This window comes from Ursus americanus, chromosome 14 (assembly GCF_024610735.1).
Source record: "Ursus americanus isolate L20-20 chromosome 14, mUrsAme1.1.p, whole genome shotgun sequence".
NCBI lineage: Eukaryota > Metazoa > Chordata > Mammalia > Carnivora > Ursidae > Ursus > Ursus americanus.
Window position 1 is genome coordinate 6,964,011 of NC_142140.1, and position 23,388 is coordinate 6,987,398.

General features: G+C 40.5%; 1 protein-coding gene across 4 annotated transcripts in view; it reads right to left on the minus strand.

The window, feature by feature from the left end:
* Positions 1-23,388, minus strand: part of ATG7 (autophagy related 7) — a 239,095-nt gene that overhangs the window by 189,231 nt on the left and 26,476 nt on the right. For all 4 annotated transcript variants that reach the window (XM_087866774.1, XM_087866771.1, XM_087866773.1 and 1 more), the window contains 7 exons: positions 22,581-22,658; positions 18,703-18,819; positions 17,281-17,430; positions 7,662-7,750; positions 5,932-6,053; positions 2,462-2,552; positions 1,531-1,675 (listed from right to left, as the gene is read on the minus strand). In XM_087866774.1, the coding sequence (XP_087722900.1) occupies positions 1,531-1,675; positions 2,462-2,552; positions 5,932-6,053; positions 7,662-7,750; positions 17,281-17,430; positions 18,703-18,819; positions 22,581-22,658 (792 nt within the window). The remainder of the gene's footprint in view (positions 1-1,530; positions 1,676-2,461; positions 2,553-5,931; positions 6,054-7,661; positions 7,751-17,280; positions 17,431-18,702; positions 18,820-22,580; positions 22,659-23,388) is intronic.

Below are 23,388 nucleotides of genomic sequence, written 5' to 3' on the forward strand. Positions count from 1 at the left end.
ATTTTGTACTTACTGAGCCAGGAAAGTAAAGTGGTTCAGTTTAGAAAGATTTTTCTGAAGTAATGGTTAAAACAAGAGTTCTCTTGTAAATAGCCAGTTAACCAAGAAGTTGGAACATTCTATGATTTTGCTATATATTGATACTTTATAGCTCTCTTACTGGTTTGGTTCAGTTTGGTTCTCCCTATTATTGAATTATAGTGCTTGGTGTTTGGATCATTCAGGAAGGACACTTTAAAACTCACCAGCTGTCTTTAAAGGCTTAATTTGTTGTTGGGTTTTTTTTTTTTTTCACTGCTATTTTGGATAATGTGATGTTTACATCTTAATGTGAAAAATGAAAATAAGCATAAATAATGTTTTATGTATAAAAAAAAAAAAAAAAAAAACAATAAAATAAATTCCACAAAAGAGGAAGATATTAATGAAGATAAAAGCAGATATTAATAAATCTGAAAGCAAAGCAAAATAAAACCAAAAACTATAGAACTAATAAATAAATCAAGGACTTAGTCCTCCAAAAAGACTGATAAAATAGACAAGCCTTTCTGGCAAGTCTGAATAAGAGAAAAAAAGAGAAAACACAAACATGCAACCTTAGGAATGAGGAAAGATTTTAAAGATAAAGAGAGTTATAAAAGATGCTAAGAGAATACCATATGTATTTTGTGTCAATTAATTTTAAAATTTAGATGAATAAAAGAAATATAATTCACAAAGAAAATGAAACCAAAGACTTACTCTCACTAATAAAAGAAATGCAAATTAAAAAGCTCTGTTTTGTACATATTTCTAAAAGTACAGACTAGTAAAATGTTTTGGAAGGTAATTTAGCTTGAAAACACCCCACATAAACATATTGTGTATAGCATATACTGTACATATACATGCATGTGCGTATACACATGCACACACACACAGTACATTCTCTCTAAAATAATAATTCCACTTCTAGGGCTTTTTTCCTAAAGATATAATCCTATACATACGTAAAGATATAAAAATGTTCATTTCAACAGCATTTCAAAAAAATATGAAGTTGAAAAAAAATGACACAATCATACAAAATATTACATATACATTATACAGAACACACAGAGAACAAAAATTACTTTTCTATTAAGAATAAAAACCTGTTACAGACAGTATACTACGATCCAATTTTTGTAAATATAAACAAATGATAGCAAAGATGACAAATGTCCCTCTCTGTGTCTGCATCTGCCTATGAAAACTTCAAGGAATGTGATATTGTGTACTAATCTAGGAAGTCTTAATTCTGGGAAATGGGACTTAAGATGAGGGTGGAGAAAGACCTACTGTATCTACTTTATAATAAAAGTATGAGTTCCTTTTATAGCTAAAAAGATAACTGAGAAAAGGAAAAAGGAAGGGAGTGAGGGAGGGAAGATGGAAGGGAGGGAAGGAAAGAGGAGAAACGGAATCTGGCAGGTGGAAGGCAATCTGGTATAGCAAAGCAAGAAAAGAAGCCACAGCTTCAGAGGTACCATTTGGCCCCCACAAACTTACCATCAATGTCCTAGCTACATTACAACCCAAGGTGCCAGCTCCAAGCAGCAGACACTTGACAGACACGACCTTGTCTAAGTCCAAAGTAGGGACCAATCTCCAACACATCAATTTGAGATTTAAATCCACTGATGACTCGGCTAACCTAGAAAATGACAGAATTCTTTATTCATTCAGTCACTCATTTATGCCCCCATCTTATCCTAAACAGATAGAAAGCATCTGAAAAAGAAAATGAGGAACAAATCCTGAGCAAAATGAGATCAAAGGGAAAATAGGATGAAGACTTAGGGCAATAGGGAGGAGAAATGGGACATAATTTGTGCCATTGCAGACCACTGCAATTGCTAGTGATAGGCCACGGATTTGATACTGAGCCCCTAGCAGCCAAGGTGAAAACGCAAACGTGACCACTTATAGGAGTCATTGTATCTATAAATAAAAAAGACACAAGCTACTTAAGAGGAAAGTTTTCCCTCATACTGAAAACCAAGAAAAATTTTCCCCGTCCCCTCAAAAAAGGGTGCACTTACATCATCTCTTAAATACAACGTTGGTTTCCATGAAATATTTCTTACAATGTCCTTCAGTGTAGGCTAATAGGACAAAATTAAAGGGCCATGAATAAAGGACTTAAAGGTAGTGGGTATCTGTAACTAACTAGGTTTGAGAGGCTCAGCTCAAAGCAAGAACAAAATTTATAATGTCTAGAAGTGTCGGTGAACTATATGCCCTTCTGAATCTCCATCAGTGATACTAGTTCTCACAACCACACTTAAATCAAGAGTTAGGCAGCGACAAGTGGAGGAATACTCCTCAATGTGAACGGTACCCCCTGCGCTGAGCGGAGCGATGCGGTTGGCCTGACAGAACCTGCTGTGTGTCCTGGTGACAAACGGCCCCACTGGAGAAAACAACTTCCAAAATATACCTTTTAGGGTCCATACATTCACTGAGGTTCACCATCCTCGGTCCCATGCCGCCTTTCTGGTTTTTTTCCCATCCGACTGCTTTGGGACAATCTTAAGGCAAATAAAATAGTGAGTTGAACGAAGGAGGGAAGAATAAAAACACGTAAGTCAAGTAGCAAGATGGCCCACGCATTAATAAACTTTCAGTTCACTTCTTTCTCACAAAAGCCCCAGGGCCCGAATTTGCACATACTTGCTAAGTTGATCGCCATCTTCCTCAACTACCTGCACCCTTGCTGAGAGACCACTGGACCTGAGCATGGTTTTCCTGCAGAGGGGCTTCTGAAATAGCCTTCGACTCTGGCCTGAGTTGACTCCATTTCCCTGGTTCCTGGAAGTTGCTCAAAATAAGACAATCCTCTCTGTGATGGGTATAACCCTGTGGAGGGCTCTCTATCTAAGGAAGACCAGCCAGTGTGACCGCACTTTTCCAATGAAGTTCCTACCAGGCTTTGAACTTCTGTGTTCAGTTCCTCTTCTCTGTTCCTCATCCTTACCATGTCCTTCTGCTCAGCCTTTCAACACTGTCACTGCATACCTAGCCTGTCCCTCTGGTAAGCTGCCCTCTCCTTTAAGTTTATCCTTATCCATTCAGACTTTCCCCTTCCTCTTCTCCACTAACTTCTTCTAATCTCTGCTATGGGTGCCTCTGAACCTCCGATTCCAGTTCTCAAAGTTCGATCTATGTGATGCTCTGAGAGGATAAGGGTCCAATGGCTGCTCTATTCTACCATTATAAGATCCTCTTAAGTGTCTCACTTGCTTTCTAGAGTACTTCTGTTACTTTCTCACCTTAATGGTAACCTGACTTCCTTGGTGGAAACCTGCTAATGAGGGCCTCTCTTACACTCCTCACATCTTAGGACTTCTGCCACTCTCCTATTCTCACCAAATACCTGAAATTCACAATAAGGCCTTAATCCTTAACAGGGAATTCACTCAGCCTACTAACAACCTACACCGTTAACATCCCCTCCAATGTCTGTCTTAAGTAAGTCTCTGAAGAAACAGAAACTCCCTGAGTTAAAAATGTATAGGACTACTGGGAAGAATTGTATGTTTCTAATTTGTATGTTGGTGTTCTTTGGCCATTCTCCTACTTTTAGATTGCTGCCAACACTTCTATTTTTCTTTCCTTGGGAACTTTCTAGCTTTTGACCTCTGTTTTTTAAAAGAGTATTGCTCAATATAACTAAGGGACCTAGAAGGTGTAGATTTTCCTAACACAATCTTTCCTTTCTGAGATAGGATGACCACTGGAAAACCTTGGGGCCAATTATCCTCGAAAGCTACTTTGGCCCCACTGTGGCTGGAGACATCATTCACAGCAAGGAACCAGAAAATAAATGTCTCTTCCGTTTTAACTCAGGCACTCTGATGTGGTCCTTTTTTTTTTTTTTTTTTTAATGTAACAAAAAGTTAAAACTGATATAATAGATGAGTTCTTACAGAGGCTAAGAGTTCAAAATTCTTTTTTCCTGGGAAAAGGAGTTCAGACATGTTACTAAATTCATATTTTGTTTGTTTTCCTTAACTATTCTTACATTAAATAAAAACATACTTCTCTAATATATAGCCAAAAAACTTGTAAGAACGTCAGAACCACAGTCCAGTACTGTAACTGTAACTGTAACGACTTTGGCCTAAGCTTTCTCCTGTTACAAATACGAAGTCATAGAACAAAAACAAAATTTCATTTCAAAAGAAAATATCAATAGCCTTCATTTCACACTATGATATAGAATAACTCTTCACAAAGTTTTATTTAAAGTTTTTTTAGAGCTAAGAAGGAAAACATTAATTTCCACGAAAAAAAGAAAATTTTCCTTTCCTAAACTAAATTATCTACACTCAATATCAAGCATAAAGAAGATGTATTGAAGGCATTATTGTATGATAGAAAACATCTTTTTCAAAAGGAAATGTGCAATGTTTCCAGGTTTTGCCAGCTTCACCAAGCATCAGTGAGATCGTTAGGACTGTGAAGAAGAATCATACGATGACTTTATCCTAAAAATGGAAACAAAAGTGCCTCCTCTGTAGGATAGCTGGCAGGATTAAGTGAGTGAGGAGTGGAAGGCTCCTGGTGGCCTGCGAGGCATGGACCAGGCACATATCACTTGTTAGTTAATTCACCCACTCCCCTAGAACTATCTACAATTGTGGCTTAATAACACGCAGGTATGGCACCTCAGTTAACGGCACATGGAAGCTATTTTAGAATGTGCCAGAAGAGGGTGCTAAATCAAACGCATGGATCTAAAGACAGCAAGGGAAGCAGTGGATTTCTTAGGGCTCTCAACTTACAACCTATAGCCTTCTTTGCCTAATCAAGCCGAAATCACCGTCGATCTCTCCAAGAAATCTGTTCAAGACATTTATCAGTGCTGCAGCAAAGAATCACCGATAAAATGCCCTCAGAGCCAATCCTGAAACCTTCTGACTTCACTCTAGAAATGACATCTCAGAAGAGATGCTAACACTGCCCTCCCCAACACACACACACACACACACACACACACACACACTCTCTCTCTCTCTCTCTCTCTCTCTCTGAGGCACATGACCCCCAGAAGAAAGAAAGCAATGTGCCTTGGAACAATGCAGATGTGGGGAAGAGCAAACTAAACAATGTGTGTAAAGCCTGGAAAGCATGTAAGTCATAGAAACCTGAGGGATCATTCTGAAGAGTGCTGGGCTTTGTGTAAGACAGGAAATTAACATAAATTAGCATTTGTTAAATACCTATAATATGCCAGACATTGTGCTCTTTTACACAGGACACACAGTCGTCCTAAGGGAGACTCCATGAGGTGAGTATTATTATATTTATTTTACTTGAACTGGAGTATGTATTCTATCTTTGCAACATGTATATAAATACATAAATGTATGTACACACACACACACACACACACAATCTATAAAATATCTGTGAGCCCCAGTTTCCCAACTTACGAAATGGAGAAAACAGCTGATGTCTACCACACAGGATCTAGTGAAGAATATTAAACGTGGAAGGAGAAATGGCACTTTTGCTGACTGGTTTACTATATGGAGAGCAAGATCACACATAACTTTATATGACAAATAAATATGTAAATGTATTAATATTTTGTTCTTCCTATAAGAAAGGTCAGGGATAAAGATTTTATGTGGAACAAAAATTAGGGGGCGGGGAGAATCCTCAAGACTGGGAAAAAAAAAAAATGCCTGGAGGAAATTTCCTGAGGACAGTCTTTCCCTTTGTTCCTTTCTGAATAGCAGAGTGTGCCCTCTGTTCAAGGGAGGTGTTCCCATGGGCAAAGAGGTAGGAGCTGTACTTTTCTCTACCTTCTGCTGCCATTGTGAAGGGATGAAAGGAAAGTTGAACTTGCTTCAGTTTCTGATAAATGATAATTATATGCATTCTCAAAGACCAGCAAATTACCTGGGCTAAATGCCGTTTCTGGAAGCTTCACTTCGAAGATGATGCTGTGGGCAATGTCTCTCACCCCCTGCAAGGTGCGGTCCCGGAAGCAGAGGACTTCAACAGACTGGAAACTGCTACTCCTGATGTCAGGCCCCAGGTTTGAATTAATTCATTTTTTTTTTTTAAGGAAGAAAAAGAAAGAGCTCACATAAGAGCTTCAGCAAAACCAGTTGGAGAGTATTCAATTCATTGTTAATTATGCCTCCCTGCCACTCTTGGGGCATGGCCTTAACCTCTGAGAGATTCTGAACACATCCATGTATGCTTTCCTTTGTCCAAATGCTTACAGACTGAACAATGAATTGGCTGTGATTTCTAAGTGAATTTTATATAACAATCACACTGCAAATAAATATTTCTGACAAATGCATCTTAAAAACAGGGGAAAAAAGCTTACAAGACATTAAAAAGAACCTCTAAGACATACATGGGTTCTCCTGGTCCCCCTTCTCACCTCTGAACTTACATTCTATGAAATAGCAGCTCAGTCAGGAGTAGTTAGCTAGCCTGTGTGTATTCTCCAGACACACTACCTGGATAAGCAAGTGTAACCATGCTCCCTCCGGGGACAATGTATAATTAAGCTATCTTCATTTTTTTAAAAAAAGCATTTTTATGTAAGAAAAACAGATACGAAGACAAGTATATAAATCCTAAATATAAAGGAGCTTATCTCATGCCTTCTCCCAGTCACTGGCCACCCCCTTCAGAAGTAACTACTACTCTAATGTCTAAGTCCATTCCTGGGTTTTGCCTGTTCTGATTTTTACATGGAAATAATCATAGAGAGTGTATTCTCTTAAGGGTCAGCTTATTTTCACTCAACGTCAAGACATCCATGTTGACATGTGCATCAGCAGTTCACTCGGATTTACTACATCACGTTCTATTGCAATGAATACACAATTTATTAACCATTTCATTGCTGAGGGACATCTAGGTTATTCCCAGTGTTTGATTATAAGGAATAATGCTGCTATAAACATCCCTGTGTATGGGTTTTGCTTATATCTGAGTGCATATTTCTATGCATTATCTACCTGGGAAAGAAACTGTTGAGCCATATAGTTTTAACTTTGGTGGATGCTGCCAGTTTTTGAGCAGTTTGAGGGTTCCAACTGATTCACATCTTTGATGATACTTGGTACGGTCATCTTTTTCAAGTCATTTGGTAGGCATATAGTAGTATCTCAGCATGGTACCTCATTATCTCTATTACTGAGTAAAATCTCAGTGTATTTTATGTCCACGATGACTAATGATGTTGAGCAACTTTTAAAATGTATATTGACCTCTTAGATACCCTCTGTTTTCATTATTTTAGGGCCAGGAGAAAAGGAAGACGGTAGCAGTAGGAAAATCCCATCTGAGGGTGACCCAGACAGCTAGAGAGAGGGGCTGGAGAATTCCCAGCTTGGGACCTCTGGCTGCTCACCCTGCCCTACTCTGAAATGTCTTTAGTGCAGTACGGTCAGAGTCTCCAGCTCCGTAACACACCTGCTTAGGGGCTCACCATTGATGGAAATTGGATCATGACTGATGAATTGATTTATTATCTGGTTTCTATGCCAGAAATGAAAAAAGCACATCGGAAAAAAAGAGACACAGATAGAGGCAGACACAATGTCAAAAATAAATTGACAGAGACAGACAGACAGACACAGACACAGACACACACATGTAAATACCATCGGTGGGCTGCTAAGACCAAAAGATTCCTCAAAGGCCATCCAGGATGCTGGGCTAAGTTACAGGGATCATATACACCAATTGTTATCTGTGAAGAGAAAAGACTTTCTGAATGAGTCAAGTATCATGTCAGGTTCTCAGTACAGACACTGCTAAGACTTCCTCTTTCCTTTTCTGCTATTCTGCAAAAGCATTAATAATTAGACACTTGATGAAGGGCTAGAGAGAAGAAAGGAAAAGGATCTCATGCCAGACCACAGGACTTCTGGATGGAGGGGCTATCAAATTCTTCTCTGCACCCCCCACACCTTGCAGTAGGCCTGGCATAGTAGGAGCTAGATACATTTAGAAGGAAGAAAGATTGCAAGAAGATAGTAGGAGCGAAGACAGTCAACCCTCAGGGCTCACATAGAGAACATCCTCTCATAAAGAGACACAATCTGTGAAAATTGCTAATGTTTATGTAACGAGAAAATCAAAGAAGGGCCACTACCATTATAAGTCCACAGTCAGATCAAACTAAAACGTCAGATGCTCTTGGTATTGCTAATATGTATTTCCTTCCACCCTTCCTCCTCCAACTCCCTCAACTCTGACCTCTATCTGGAAAACTATTCAACTTCAAATATCATTTCTTCAGTGAAGACCCCCTCTGGTGGGAACAGCCACTCTGTCCACCGTGCTTCCACAGCAATGGAAGCACTTTTTACTTTTTCTTCTTCTTTTCAAAGGACAACAAGCATGCAGCACCCAGGTCTTAATTTCTAAATACCATTGTCCAGTAAAAGGAATCAGGGCTCCTTGAACACATGGCTAAGTCCAGGGCTGAGGCAGAGAAAATACAAGATGAGCCTGTAGCATCTTGTATACCGGAAAGTAAGTGCTCAACAAACAAAGGCATGGGACTGTGCCAAGAGGACACCAGAACCAACTGAAACAGCATGCCATGGCCAAGGCTAGGACAATCCGAGCAATGCAAATAAATAACCCAGGATTTGATAATAACCCAAAGTATAAAATAACTGCCCGTGAGTCCATATTGATATAAATAAACGATGGGGTAAATAGAAATATGAAGGTGAAGAGACAAGTTTTCCTTACAGAAGATTTCCAAACAATATATACAGATACTGCCCCTTCCAGGAGCAGAGCTTAATCCTTCTCCTCCTTGAGAGTGGGCTGGACTTAGTGACCCACCCCCAAAGAAAAAACAGTAACTTCACAATGGAGAAACCTGGAAAAGGTTACCTTAACCACATGATCAAGTTTAACATCACCAGGGATGCCATGTGAGTATCAGGCACTCCTGATACGATGCGATGACCAGTGCACCTCACCTTTAGTGGCAAAACCCATCAACCCAGTCTAATCATTAGAAAACATCAGACAACCCTAAATTAAGGAGAATTCTATCAAAATAACTGTCTAGTACTCTTCGAAACTGTCAAGGTCATCAAAAACAAGGAAAGTCTGAGGAACTGCTACAGACCAGGCGAGACCAAGGAGACATGACAACAAAATGCAATAAGTCTCCTGGAATGGCCCCTGGAACAGAAGGAAGACGTTGTGGGAAAAACTGGTGAAAAGCTGAATAAAGTCTAGAGTTTAGGTAATAATAATCCACCAATGCTGGTTTCTCAGGTACCATGGTATTATAAGGGGATAACATGAGAGAAAACTGAAACTGGGTGAGAGTGTATGGGAACACGCTCTGTACTGTATTTTAAACTTTCTATAAATCTAAAATTACTCTAAAATAAAAAGTTTATTCAAAAAAAAGAAGACAATGAGCATTTAGAGAACAGAGAGTATCTTTTTCATCGCCCCATGATCAGTTCATATATACATAGCAGATACTTAGTGAATTCATGTTGAATAATGAAAAGATGGATGGATGGATGGATGGATGGATGGATGGATGGATGGATGAGTGGGGGGATGGGGGGAGGGAGAGAAGAAGAGAAGGGGAGGGTGGATAGGTTGGTGGGTGAAAGGAGGGAGAGAGGGAGGGAGGGAAGAAAGATGGCTGGGAGAGAACCATAAATAAACCCACAGGTTTCCTTTATAGGCAGCTGTGGGTTAAATAAAAACATGGTAGAATTTTAGTTACTCTAATTCCAGTTAGTTCTATAAAGATGGGGCCAGGCCAAACAATTCCACTTATTTTACTACAATGCTCAGTATAATGTTAGATACAAAGCAGAAGCTTAACGCATTCTCAGAGAAAGGAAAGAAAGGAAACAAAAGATATTGAAAGGCAGGAAGGCAGGAAGAAGGCAGGAAGGTAGGAAGGCAGGAAGGAAAGTCTTTAAGACCACCATCCAGAGAAAACCAATATTAACATCTTGGTATATAACCTCCCATAACTTTATCTTTGCATAAATATACTTTCATAACAACTTTTATCAATTATATAATTTTAGTATAATTTTTAATTCTAAACAAAAATGAGATAATGCTATAAATACTGTTTTATATCTCTTATTCTATTGTGAACTCTCTTCCATGCCAATAAATGTCTTTCTACAACCACTGTCAGTAGTGGCTGAACAGCATTCCATTGTACCGGGGCGCCATAACTTTTTTCTATTTCCTATTAGAAATAATTGTTCCTATAAGAACAATTAATTAGCCTTCATCTGTGCTCAATAAAAATCTCTGAAGATGAATTTTACTCTAGTCTTATAATTACTGCATTATTCCAAGGATAATTTTTTTTGCTACCTTCTCTATGTGACATTTTTTTTTTTAAAGATTTTATCTATTTGACAGAGAAAGGCAGCAAGAGAGGGAACACAAGCAGGGGGAGTGGGAGAGGGAGAAGCAGGCTTCCCACTGAGCAGGGAGCCTGATGCGGGGCTCTATCCCAGAACTCTGGGATCATGACCTAAGCCGAAGGCAGACGCTTAATGACTGAGCCACCCAGGCGCCCCATGTGTGACTTTTTTTATTACTAACACCAAAGCATTTTGTCTAGATGCATTTCATGTCTTTAACACAAATAGACAGATTCATATTTAATTCAACACAGATTCAAACATATAACCATCCTTTCAGGGAACACAGAAACCTGTATTTGAGATTTCCTTTTCCATGGGAGATCAGACACCAGCATCCAAGAGGCTTTTAAAAATAGAGTTTGCAGAGACTATTCTGAATACTGCCCCTTGCTACATGAGTGGCCTAGGGCAAATCAGTCAAATCCTCTAGGCCTCAGCTTTTTTTTGGGGGGGGGCGGCAGATAGGGGCAAGGGAAGAGAGAGAAAGAGGATCTTAAGTGGGCTCCATGCCCAGCGTGGAGCCTGTCGTGGGGCTCAGTCTTATGACCCTGAGATCATGACCTGAGCTGAAATCAAGAGCTGGACACTTAACTGGCTGAGCCACCCAGGCACATCTGGCCTCAGCTTTTTAAATCTGAATCTCTGTGCACTTACTTCACAGAGATACAGTGAAGATTACAGGATATGGTACAGACATGAAAAGCCCTGCACGTGTGCAGTTCTGCTAGTATCATTCTTCATGCCTCCAAATCTCTAGTGGGGAGCCTAGCCATCTGTATCTGTATAAAGTGCCTAAGTGATTCTGGTGCAGTTACGCCAGTCCACACACTTACTCTAAGAACCACTGAGAAGGTGATCTTGTAGACAAAAGAAAAAAGTCTGTGGGGCCATTTTTCGTTACCTTGGCAAGTCTGGACTGGCTCTACGTCTTTCCATTCTCTGTAAAATGCGGTCCATGCACCAGCAGCGTCACCTGGGAATCTGTCAGAAATGCAGAATTCCGGGCTCCCTGTCTCCAGCCCTGCTGGATCCGAATCTGCATTTTCACAAGGACCCAGGTGATCTGCATGCTCACTGCAGTCTGAGCAGCACTGCTCTGTTCCTCAACCCTCTCCCGTCTTGGTCTTCATATTTGAATGTGTGTGACGATCACCTGGGAAGCTTTCAAAAATCCTGCTGGCCGGGTCCCACCTCCGAGTTTCTGATTTCACCAGTCTGGGGTGTGGCTTGAGCATTGGTTATTTGAGAAGCTCCCCAGGTGAATCTGTGCAGTGAGTTATAAAGACCCCTTGAGAGTCCGCGGCCATTTCTCAAAGTATGGTCCACCACACACAAACTGCACCGGAACCGCCCAGGCCGCTCTTTGACCTTGCACCGCCTGAGCCCCAGCCCAGGCCTCCCTGGGTACCAAAACCCGCGTGCTCTGTGAGCTCCTTGTGTGATTCTTACGTACACTATCATTTCGGCACTAGTCACCGTAGGTCTAGGATTGCTTAGAATGGAGTTCATCGCATCCTCTAGTTTTCCTATGGTAACTGTGATTATTTGTTGAAGCCTGGTATTTTCTTGATTCAAGGGCACCACAGATTATAAAATGCACTTTCAAACTGGACAGAAAAAAAGGCGGGAACACCACTACATTAAATATACACAATAACTGCAAGCAATTTCTGACTTTAGAAAAATTAAAATGTGAAGAAAAACACATTTTAGAATGGAGGAACTACAGGAAGCATTTCCTATCTGTCTCTTTGCGGGTCTCTCCCTGTGAGGGCTCGAGCAACGTCTATCCTATGCATCTTTCCATCCTGGGGCCTGGCACAGTACTGGATGCTCAGCAAACTGTGCTGAATAAATGACAGAACTGGCCATTTCTCCAGGCCCCGCTATATGGAAAGCTCCTCCCCTTACACCCCATCTTTGAGCAGGGATCCTGGGGGGCAGCTGGAGGGAGGGAGGTGCTGGCTGACCAACAGGGATCTGAAGCTCACATATAAAGCCATGGTGCAGCATCTTGGCTGGCTCCTTTTCCTCCCCTTCCCTTTCTCAACAGTACAGGTTCCCCCTTCAGGGACATTTTAACACTGGGATTCTCCAGGGTGAGAATGTGACAGTTTAATCTCAAAGGATTTGTTCTGAGAAAGGAGAGAACTCGAAGAATGAGGCACTCCCCCCTAGGGCTCCCTCTGAATGAAGAAGTTGCCTCCCTTGAGTTCTTCTGTTCCCGTTGGCCACCACCACCACCTGGGACACCTTTCAGCTTTGTTCCCTTCTGTCAATTATGACAGATGGCAACTGCTAGACAAACTACCTTTATTAAGCAATCATCACTTTGACTTCATATTTTTAAAAATTCATCAAAGACATTTACGACTCTATTATCCAGCAAGAAATGGAGAAGGGAGAGACTGGCATCCTACTTCTGTAACATTTAAAACAGCTTAGAAGAAGAAAATGACCTGATGTGATGGAAAAAGCACCAGCTGGAGGTCAGCAGACATGTGTTCTAATTCTACCCTTGGGGTGTGAGTATGCAAGCATACTAATGTAGGGAGGAAAACTGACCATGGGGAAATTCTCTCACCTATAAAATGGAGGGGTTAATCTCTTGAGGGATTCCTTCTAGCTCCAGAATTATAGAACTTTATAGAACGTTAGAGAGAAATAAAATCCTACATAGGTTATAAGACAACACAGACTTATTAGGCTCAATCTTACTGGGTATCTAAAGGCTGCTCAATTTTTATTTAGGAAGAATCTACATAGCATCAATCCAGAAAATGCCCTTTATATTGAGACTCTGAGTTTCAGTTTTCAAATGTGACTCAATAAACCTGGACTCTCAGCAGATGCCCTGAGTTACTCTCATACAATCTCTCTGTGCCTTAGGTTTCTCCTCTTTGGAGAACTCTGCCTGGACACAGAGACTGGAAACAAGGCAAGCACTCAACGAATGCTAACTATAACAGCCATGTAAATAAACTCTATGTTGTACCTGCACTGACCCCTCTGTTCAGTTCAACGTGTTACCATTACATAGTGATCTACCTTCCGTCTCAAGGTTCCCTTTTCCTAACTGGCAGAGAAAAGAAGGGGATAAGTTCCAGTTTATCAAATATTTTCTACATTTAGGTTTTATCATCTATAAGTGTAGAGTTGGGACTAAATGAATTTATATTATAGAAACAAGAATGTCATATTAGATACTATACACAGGTGCCTAATCGCAAAGAATGAGTACATTTCCGACACTAAATACAAAGGTAATGAGATAGGAAAGTAGTAAGGAAAAAAAAAACTTTCTGAGCAGAAAAAACCAGGAGTAAGTTTCTTAGAGCAACCTGACCTAAGATGAGCTACAGAGTAGGAATGAACTGCTGAAGAGAAATCTAACACCTACAAAGGGAGGTCGACCTGGAGACGCTTTAAACTAACTCTCCTACCCACGTGAGGCATGCGTAAGTACACAGAGCAAGCATCCACGCAGGAAAATGACAGAATCCATTTGACATTAGGCTGAACATCATTTACTATTTCTTTGATGATCAAAAGTGATTCCAAAATCTTTAAGTGCTTTCGGAACCAAATCAGGATCCTCAATCACTGTAGGAATTAGTCAGCACAATGCTTAGTAAGCCAGCTTAACCGTTTGGGTAAATATATTTTTTTGTTGGTGGTAGTGGCAGTCAGAAATCATGATGGGCTAGGAGTTCTGCATTCTCCAACTGGCTTTGTCACACAATCATTGTGTGAAGTTGGGCAAATCACTTCTTTTATAATACAAATCAGTAGAAAGAACCAAAATGTAACGGAAAGAAAAAAAAACTTTGTTTAGAAGGTTGTTGAAATAAATGTTCCTTTCTACTTGGCTAAGAGCATACAATTCGTTGAAGCAGCTCAGTCATGCTCTGGCTATGGTCCACCCAGCTATTTGCTGAAGAAGTACAATGTGAGAAAGAAAAGAGGGCAAAATTGTCAACTTGAGTATCTTCGACCGGAGAAATTTCCACACTGGTCCCTTAAAACACACTTATCTGACAAATGGCCATCTATTATCAAATACTTGATATAACAGGAAATGCGCAAAGACGATTATACGTTGTAAAAGCACAGAATACAAAAATCCAAGGATCTAATGCACCGCGATGTCACAGTCGGCTGCCAAGATGCGGAGCTTGCTAAGTGAAGAAAGAGCCCAGCTAATAGCGTACCAATTGCTGTTCCTTTGCTAATGCTCTTGTCCAAAGATCTTAGAACCCTGGAATTGAAGGCTAATGTTGTTAAAATTACAAAATGTTTCCCAAACATCCAATCTTCAATAACTGCTCTGAAGAAAGCAGAAGACTCAAGCAATCTTTCCCAAAATACTGGCAAGGGGACAGCAATCTGGGCTGTTTTTGATTGAATCACAAACACTGGCTTGAAAGACAGCATGTCTATCCTATGCATCTTTCCAACCCTGGAGCAATGCGGTTGCCACTGGGACCAGTAAGTGGAATCAATATCTCACCGCAGGAAAAAAGCATGTAACAAGGCCCATTTTTATTTTATTTTATTTTATTTTATTTTATTTTATTTTATTTTATTTTATTTTATTTATTTTTAAGGTTTTATTTATTTATTTGACAGAGAGAGACAGCCAGTGAGAGAGGGAACACAAGCAGGGGGAGTGGGAGAGGAAGAAGCAGGCTCCCAGCGGAGCAGGAAGCCCGATGCGGGGCTTGATCCCAGGACTCTGGGCTCACGCCCTGAGCCGAAGGTAGACGCTTAACGACTGAGCCGCCCAGACGCCCCGACAAGGCCATTTTTAACTGATGCAAATGTAAAATGTGTAACATCGTAGTGCTGGTAAGGGTGCATGGCTGGCAGGAGGGAAAACCAGCACAGTCTGTGAGCCACAGTTATGATAAGCAGTGGTGTGCCAGAGCTGGCCTGAACAGACTTGGGAAAGCCAACTGTTACCATCTCTTCCCATCTCTGTGTTCGGTGACTTCACGCTGGCAGCCTGAACTTGGCCATGGTGGGAGTACTGGCACCATGGAAAGAAGCAAACATACACAATCAGGGCTTTGCCCCACCTGAGAGCCAGCTGTCAAACATTTACCAGTACACCACTGATCACAGACCTTAAAATGTCCAAACCCTTTAACTCAGTAATTCTCTATCTAGAAATCCTTCCTAAGGAAATAATTTAAGTGGGGGGAGGGCAGGAATTTGATGCACAGGGAGGCTCCTAATAGTGAAGAAGTATGAGAAAACTAAATGTCACAAATTTGATGTTATCTATCAGAAAGGATGTTGATACAGAGTGTAATGGTATTATGCTAAATGCTACAATAAAAGAATATGGTATCATCTTGGCCTTTTAAAAACAGAAAAAGATTAGTAGGAAATATACACATGTTTACTTAAAAAAACCTGAAACCTTAAAATAATAGTTGAATAGCTTTGTAAGAATTTAAAAACAGAAAGATGCAGCTGGAAATAAAAATCACAAACAGAACCATGCTTAGTGCAGTTCATTTATCAGCCAGTATTCTCAAACTGGGCAACCAGCACTGTCACTAAAGTGATAAGCTATTTGTGAGTTCCAGTCGCTTAGTGGATCACAACTGGTATTTTTCAAAAAGATAAAAAAAAGAAGAGGATAGAAAACAGAATGCCTAATGCCTAATAAAGTATTATTTTGTGAAGGAAAATGCTAATGTAGTTGAGAAAAAATGTACTTTAAAATAAAGTTATCTTAAGTTCAGGCTAAGGAATAATCAGGGCATCTGTTAGAGGTCTCTCTTTTCTCAACTCTGATATATCTACACAGCTAATGAAATTATCCCACTTCACTTCGTAACTTCATAAAATTCATCAATTGTTTACTTTTAATTTACAACCCCTTAAATGGCTGAGATAGCTCACTACATACACTTCTGAAAAACACAGTCCTTTTTCATTTGTTCAGAAGAATCTTATTGAGGACCTAAGACCAGTTCTAGACACTTTGTATGTGCAGATACATAAGACACAGGCTCTGCCCTTTAGGAGCTTACCATCGAGTATGGAACAAAAAGCAATTTGCACAAGGGAACAGAACAGTAAATGAGGATCAGAAAGTAAGTGCAGTGAGAGCAGAAAAGGAAAGATCACACACAGCCAGGCCACGTTGTAAGAAGGCTTCACTGTGGAGCTAGGATTGCAATAAGGAGAGTTTCTTAGGATTTTCACACATAGAATTTTAGAAGATACAGTGCAAGGTCAAAGGGAGATATAGAAAAAGTCCTAGGTAGACTTGATTAGTGGGGGTGGGGTGGTTCTCTGAAAAAACAGGCAAACTCAGCCAAGCAATGGTTTATGAGGAAAATAGTGGAAGATGAGGCAGGAGAGGTGGCCTGGAGCCAGAAGGAAGACACCATTAACCAGATCACTGAATGATAGGGTGAATGTGAGCATTTTGAGGCAAGTGGTGGTACGCAGGATGGAAGCAAGAAGACTCTAACTGTCCAGGAGAGAGGTAATCAGAACCTGAACTATGGTGGGAACTCTGGAAATAAGTTAAAATATAGATACAAAATATATCAGGAAAGAAAATTTAAATGACTTTATCACGAGTAGGAAGGGAGGAACTCAAAATTACTCTGAGGTGTACCAGAGCTAGGAAAATCCGGAGAAGCTGATCCAGGAACAGGAGGGGTGGGAGAGGATGAAGATAAAGAATGTTCCACAACATTCTCTGGAGGTCTAAAGAAATCTAAGTGAGTTTGAATTTTGCAGTGATCTATTAAGACACGAACATCAGATTTTTTTTTTTAAGGGCTAATAAAACGAAACTCAGAGTTTCTCTGACCTTTGTCCTTTGGTCTTGGAAGAAATCACTGTAGTGTTGAAGCAAGGAAACCAGCACCATGTTCTCATCATACTTGATTAAGAAGTAAGGTAGCGCGGGGACTCCTTCTGTTTGACAAAGATCATCATATGCACACTCGAGGGCTTGAATCTAAGAACAGGAAACACTGAGTTATTCTCCAGACAATTACATATCTAGTTCTGAGCTGAAAATTAACATAAAAGGTACTTTAAAGCCAGAAGACTAGAAATGACTGAGCATACTCATTATTCTTTTGCAGCAAATGAACATAGAAGTACCCCAAATAATACCCCATTCACCTCTATGTAACACTTTCCACGTGCATGGTGGTGTGTCTTAGACAGGGGCACGAGGGGACACTTTATGGTGCAGCATGGTGGCTCCCTAAGATGTTAATCACAAAGGTGTACAGAGAGCTCCAAACATTATTTCTCTCCTATAATAACTAAGCACTGACTCCACCACTGATGAATTTTAACCTGAACCTTTCCATAAAAATAAAAGCATAATTGAGACATACCTCACTTTCTATACAATTCACCCATGTAAAGTGCACAATTCAGTGCTGTTTTTAGCATGTTCACAGGATTATGCAACCATCGGTGCAATAATTTTAGAATATTTATGTCACTCCTAAAGGAAAACCTGTATCCATCAGCAGTCAGTCCCATGGAATAATCATTTTCCTTCACTTATATTTCTTCTTCGGAAATTAGTTCCACAAAACTACTACCTTCAATTTGTCCTCAACAAACTTATTACTATTTTTTCATCAATTAGGGCTTCTTCCTGGTGTTAGAATTCATGATTTAATGACTGAAGTGCTTCATGATTTCAAATCATGTTGCCACTCAATCCTTGCCTCAACAATAATCAGACTTCTTTGGTTTAGGGTCTGTGTTCTACTGGCCTGATTATTTTCATTGCTCTCCTCAGGACCATCTCAGATGACCTTCTTGTCTTTTTTAGACCACAAATGCTAGCTCTGTGTGTACCATCGTGGTGTAGAAGTTCCAGAACCAGGTGTGAGGGTAAGAGGATGTCTTCTACTTGTTTTCAAAGACTCTTCCCAAAGTATACTGCCTGAGGATCCTCTACAGTGAAAGCGAAAACCACATTTTGGCAAATTCTTGCAGACTTTCAACATGTTCCTATAACTCCTCCCTAGCAGCTTAGACTTTCACCAAATGTCACTGAAAACTGGAAAAAAAAGTATCACTCACTACTCCTTCAAAATGATTTTACAAGCATTTTGTCAGTAAGTGTGCTCCTAGGACTATCTTTGGAGGATTCCACAGTGACCATCTCTTCATTCAGACAAGTGCCTGTCTTTAGAATAAACTAAAGTACTCAAATGTGTTAAACCCAATTCTGTCTGTATTTTGTTTTATTTGTTGATACCTGTTTTGGTGAAAACCTTTGATCCAAGCCCACTGGCCCCTGAATGAGGGGTATACTCTCTGGAAGGCAGAGAGCAGGGAAGCAAAACCAATAGTAGAAGTGGTACTTCTTTAGATCCTACAAGAAAGAATATAACAGAAGATATCAGAGTAGCACCAATGATTAAACTGAAACGCATCCATCAGTGTAATTCCCCATCGCCGTGTAGACAGACACACCGATGCACACAAGATATGATCAGCTGGTCAGAAAGTCTCATCTCCAACAGAACTCATGATAGAATACAGAATTCCTGTATTTCTCTTAAATTATTCCCACACACCACACACTAATATCTAGCCACTTGCTAACAGAAAGTGTTAATTGGCTATTATCGTCATCACTGTTTATTTCTTTTTTTTTTTTTTAAAGATTTTTATTTATTTATTTAACAGAGAGAGACAGCCAGCGAGAGAGGGAACACAGGCAGGGGGAGTGGGAGAGGAAGAAGCAGGCTCTCAGAGGAGGAGCCTGATGTGGGGCTTGATCCCAGGACTCTGGGATCACGCCCTGAGCCGAAGGCAGACGCTTAACGACTGAGCCACCCAGGCGCCCCATCGTCATCACTGTTTATTTTTTTTTTTTAAAGATTTTATTTATCTATTTGACAGAGAGAGACAGCCAGCGAGAGAGGGAACACAAGCAGGGGGAGTGGGAAAGGAAGAAGCAGGCTCCCAGCAGAGGAGCCCGACGTGGGGCTCGATCCCAGAACACCGGGATCACGCCCTGAGCCGAAGGCAGACGCCCAACCCCTGTGCCACCCAGGCACCCCTCACTGTTTAATACACAAAACCACCCAAGGACATAACTATTATCCCATTTGATGGACAGAAAACTAAAGCTTGGGGGGGGCAAAGAACGTGAACAAAACAAAGACACTGAGTGGTGGGGAGGGAGGCACAATTCTGTTTCCAAAATTTAAGCTCTGTCCTTAGTACCATACACACTCAATGATCCATCTGGGGAGGCCCAACTACCAGACATAGTTACCACTCTTCAGAGTCAAACGAATGGAGCATGTTATTGAAGAGGCTGTGCTATCCATGACCTCTGTATGCCTGGGGTAATAAAACACTGCTTAGAGAAATGCCTTGTTGGTGAAATTTGGGTCAACAACTATGAAACACTTGCTACGTACAAAGCAATACATTAGACACTCTGACAATAAGAAAATAAATAAAAGCCAGTCCAGCCCTCAGGCAGCTCCCTCTCTGTACAGGTAAAGATAAAGTGAGTCCATGATTAATGCCATGGGTCACAGGAGAGGTTCTGAGAACAAAGGAGCATCAGTGACGTGAGATCACATCTTCAGGGGTTTATCTGACCGCTCCTCCACCAGGGGAAGTGAGGCAGGGACAATGACTCATGAAGCTATTCTTGAAAACTGTTTCCACTCAGGCTGGATGCTCTTGCCTCTGAATTCCTGCAACCTTTGTCGCCTAAGTCACTCCTGAGGTGGGATCTTATAGTTATATGGGTGTTTGACGGCTTCTCCATTTTTTGGCTAATCAATATTTCTTCTTGAATCTTGCTTCTCCATTATTTGGCTAATCAATATTTCTTCTTGAATCTTGCTAACAATAAAGAATAGATAGTTGTTTGATGACTTATTAAGATATAACTCACATACCATAAAAGTTACCATGTTCAAGTGTACAACTGAGTGGTTTTCTGGTGTATTGACAAGGTTGTACCTCCAGCACCCAATGGCAGAACATTTTCATTTGCCCCAAAAAGAAAACTCCAATAGCAGAAACCCCCCATCAGTTTATTAGCTAGAAACACCCATCCACAGAACTCCCCATTCCCCCTTCGCCCCAGCTCCTGGAAACCACTCGTCTATTTTCTGTCTCTATGGATTTGCCTAATCTGGGCTTTTCATAGAAATGAAATTGCACTAGGTAAATTTTTGAATAGAAATGTATACATAAAGTGTGTCTGGATGAGGAAGTCTAGTAATTATAGTTTTCGGTCTCTAATTCTGCCATTAATTGATCAACTAAGAAGACATTCCCTTTCGATGGCAGCAAAACAAACTATAGAATCAAAATTAAAGTGCCTGTTCCTTTGAGTCCTAAAAACAGCAGAAAGGAAAGTAAAAACACCTATGAGATTATTCTCTCTTCTTTATACTTAAACGATTCGTCATAACTGATCTTTAGTCAAAGGTTAAACAATTCAAGATGAAGGACCTCACAATTTCTAAGAAGCTTTATCAGATCATCTTCAAAAGTAAAAAGGCTTAAATTTCTTAGAATTCTTTTCAGGATACAAAGGACCTCGGTTAAATTAAACATAAAGCCCTTTGTGTTTGCAGATTTTAAAAGATAGAGACTTTTAATTTTTTTTTAAAGGCAGGCTAAGAATGATGAGTAAAAAGGGCAGCAGAGTGAACACACATCCTAACTCTAGGAAATTCCTTAAACCTTCAAGTTAAGAGCTAACATTATTTTTCTCATTAAATACAAACTATCAGATTCTACTAACTAGAATTCTTGGTACAGAAAACATATCGATGTTACAGATGGACAGTAACAAACCCAGATGTTACAGTAACAAACCCAGAAATCTTTAGCTAGCACTATTTATGTCTTAGTAGCATATAACTGTTCAAATTTACAAGCAATTAACGCCAAATTGCAGCCAGTAATCTCATGAATTTAAACATTTTTCTATCTCTCCCACTATTACACAGAAAGCATTATAACTTGTTAGGAAATGTGCTCCTTATAGAGAGCCACCCTTTGGCATGGCCTTCAGTATGATTTTTATCATTCTCTCCTTTGCTCTGGGCAGCAAATCAGATAGGCAGCATTCAGAAGAAACAGAGGATTAGTTCATGTAGGAAGAAGAAAGGCAAGACCTATAGCTAGGCAAAAAAAAAAAAAAAAAGGAAGGAAGGAAGGAAGGAAGGAAGGAAGGAAGGAAGGAAGGAAGGGGAAAGATAAACAGGGGGGGAAGAGGATTAATATCCAAAGCGGATGAAGCTGGTAAAACAACACACTCAATACATGTCTACATCAATATGTTTCTATGCCATCTCTAAAGAATTTATTCAGTATGGCCAATATTGTTCACTGCAGCATTTTTTAAAATAGTGACTATCAGAAACAATCTAGGTACACATTTACAGAACATACACTTGACAGAATATTACATAGTCAACTTAATTATAAAGGCTAAATTAATTTTATACATAGATATATATACACACATACACACATGTATGTACGTATGTGCATGCGTGTGTGTGTGTGTACGTGGCTGGTATCTTTATAATAAACCCTTACATTTCCCCACACTGCCCATCATGGAGACCAGGTCCTCCCCCTACTTCCCTAGGCAGCAGATGTTACACTTACACAGAATATTTTTCATTCTTAAAAAAACACAGCTGTGTGTACAAACTATGTACTGTCAACTCCTCTAGTCCGGATGCTGCTGGGGATAGCCAGGATCCCCAAGATGTCATCTTTTCCTTATGTTGATAGACCCAGCAACTGAGCTCCATAAGACTATACTAAACAAAGACATCAGCGACAAAGAACCACTACTCCCTGAAGCTGACTTTATTGTGTCCCGAATGACAAGACAGGGGTCACTGTGTTACATAAACCATGCAACTAACAACAGTATGGTAAGAATGAATTAATTTTGTACTGGTGATAAGTGCCAGCACTGTTGGGCCACTTATCAAATGAATGTTTCTTGAACAGCTCTGGCTTCAATAACACCAGGTCGTAGCTTCAGTGCAAAGAGTGCAAACTGTCCTATTGGCACCCTGGACTCAGCCAGGGCATTTCAGCAATCGAAATGTGACTGAGAGCCCGTTTACTTACTGCAAATGTCAAGAGGAGGAACTTGTTGAGGAGGACAGGGTTTTCGAGAGCAGCACCTGATTTTATGGCTTCCCATATCTGCCAGAAGAAAGAGAAGTGTCAAGGCAGGTTCTCAGACATCTCTGAGCTTCTCACTCTCAAGTGAAGCACAGAGGCGAAAAGCTCCAAGCTCTTCTTTCCTCCAAGCCCAGCACCACTTATCCCAAGCTGTAAAGTGGGTTGTTACCTCACTCTGGCCACTTTGGATGGCCTCTCCACCAGCCACACTCCCTGCGGGGGCAGAGGAAATTGAGAGAACCCAGAAGCCTCCTCTCAGTGAGACTCAGCTTCCAAGGAGGCAAGCAGGCCATTTTCATGTCTTCCTTATTTCCTCCAATAAATATTTACTGATTGCCTACTATCTAGCAGGCACATCAGGATTACAGAACAAAAGACACAGTCCCCACCCTCAAGAAGCTTTGGGTTCAGTGATGGAGACAGGCGTAAATGTCCGAGTGCACCAGCAGGTAGGACATGCTACCACAAAGACACATGGAATTGCTGGCAGGAGCACTGAAATGGGCTGGGGAGGTGGGAGGGAAAGAAGCAGGGAAGGGATCTTAGGAGGCAGTGATTTGAACTAGGTATAGGGGATTTCTGGAAGTGTCACTTGGCATTATCTTGCCCTGAGACATGAAGGAAAAGAATGATGAGTTTACGCATACTCAGCAAGTACTGTCACCAGAAGTAGAAGCTGGTACTGGTGTGCAGCTGCTGATCACAAGATGTTTTAGTAGCTAAGATTAACTGCTAAACTTTGTGTCACTAA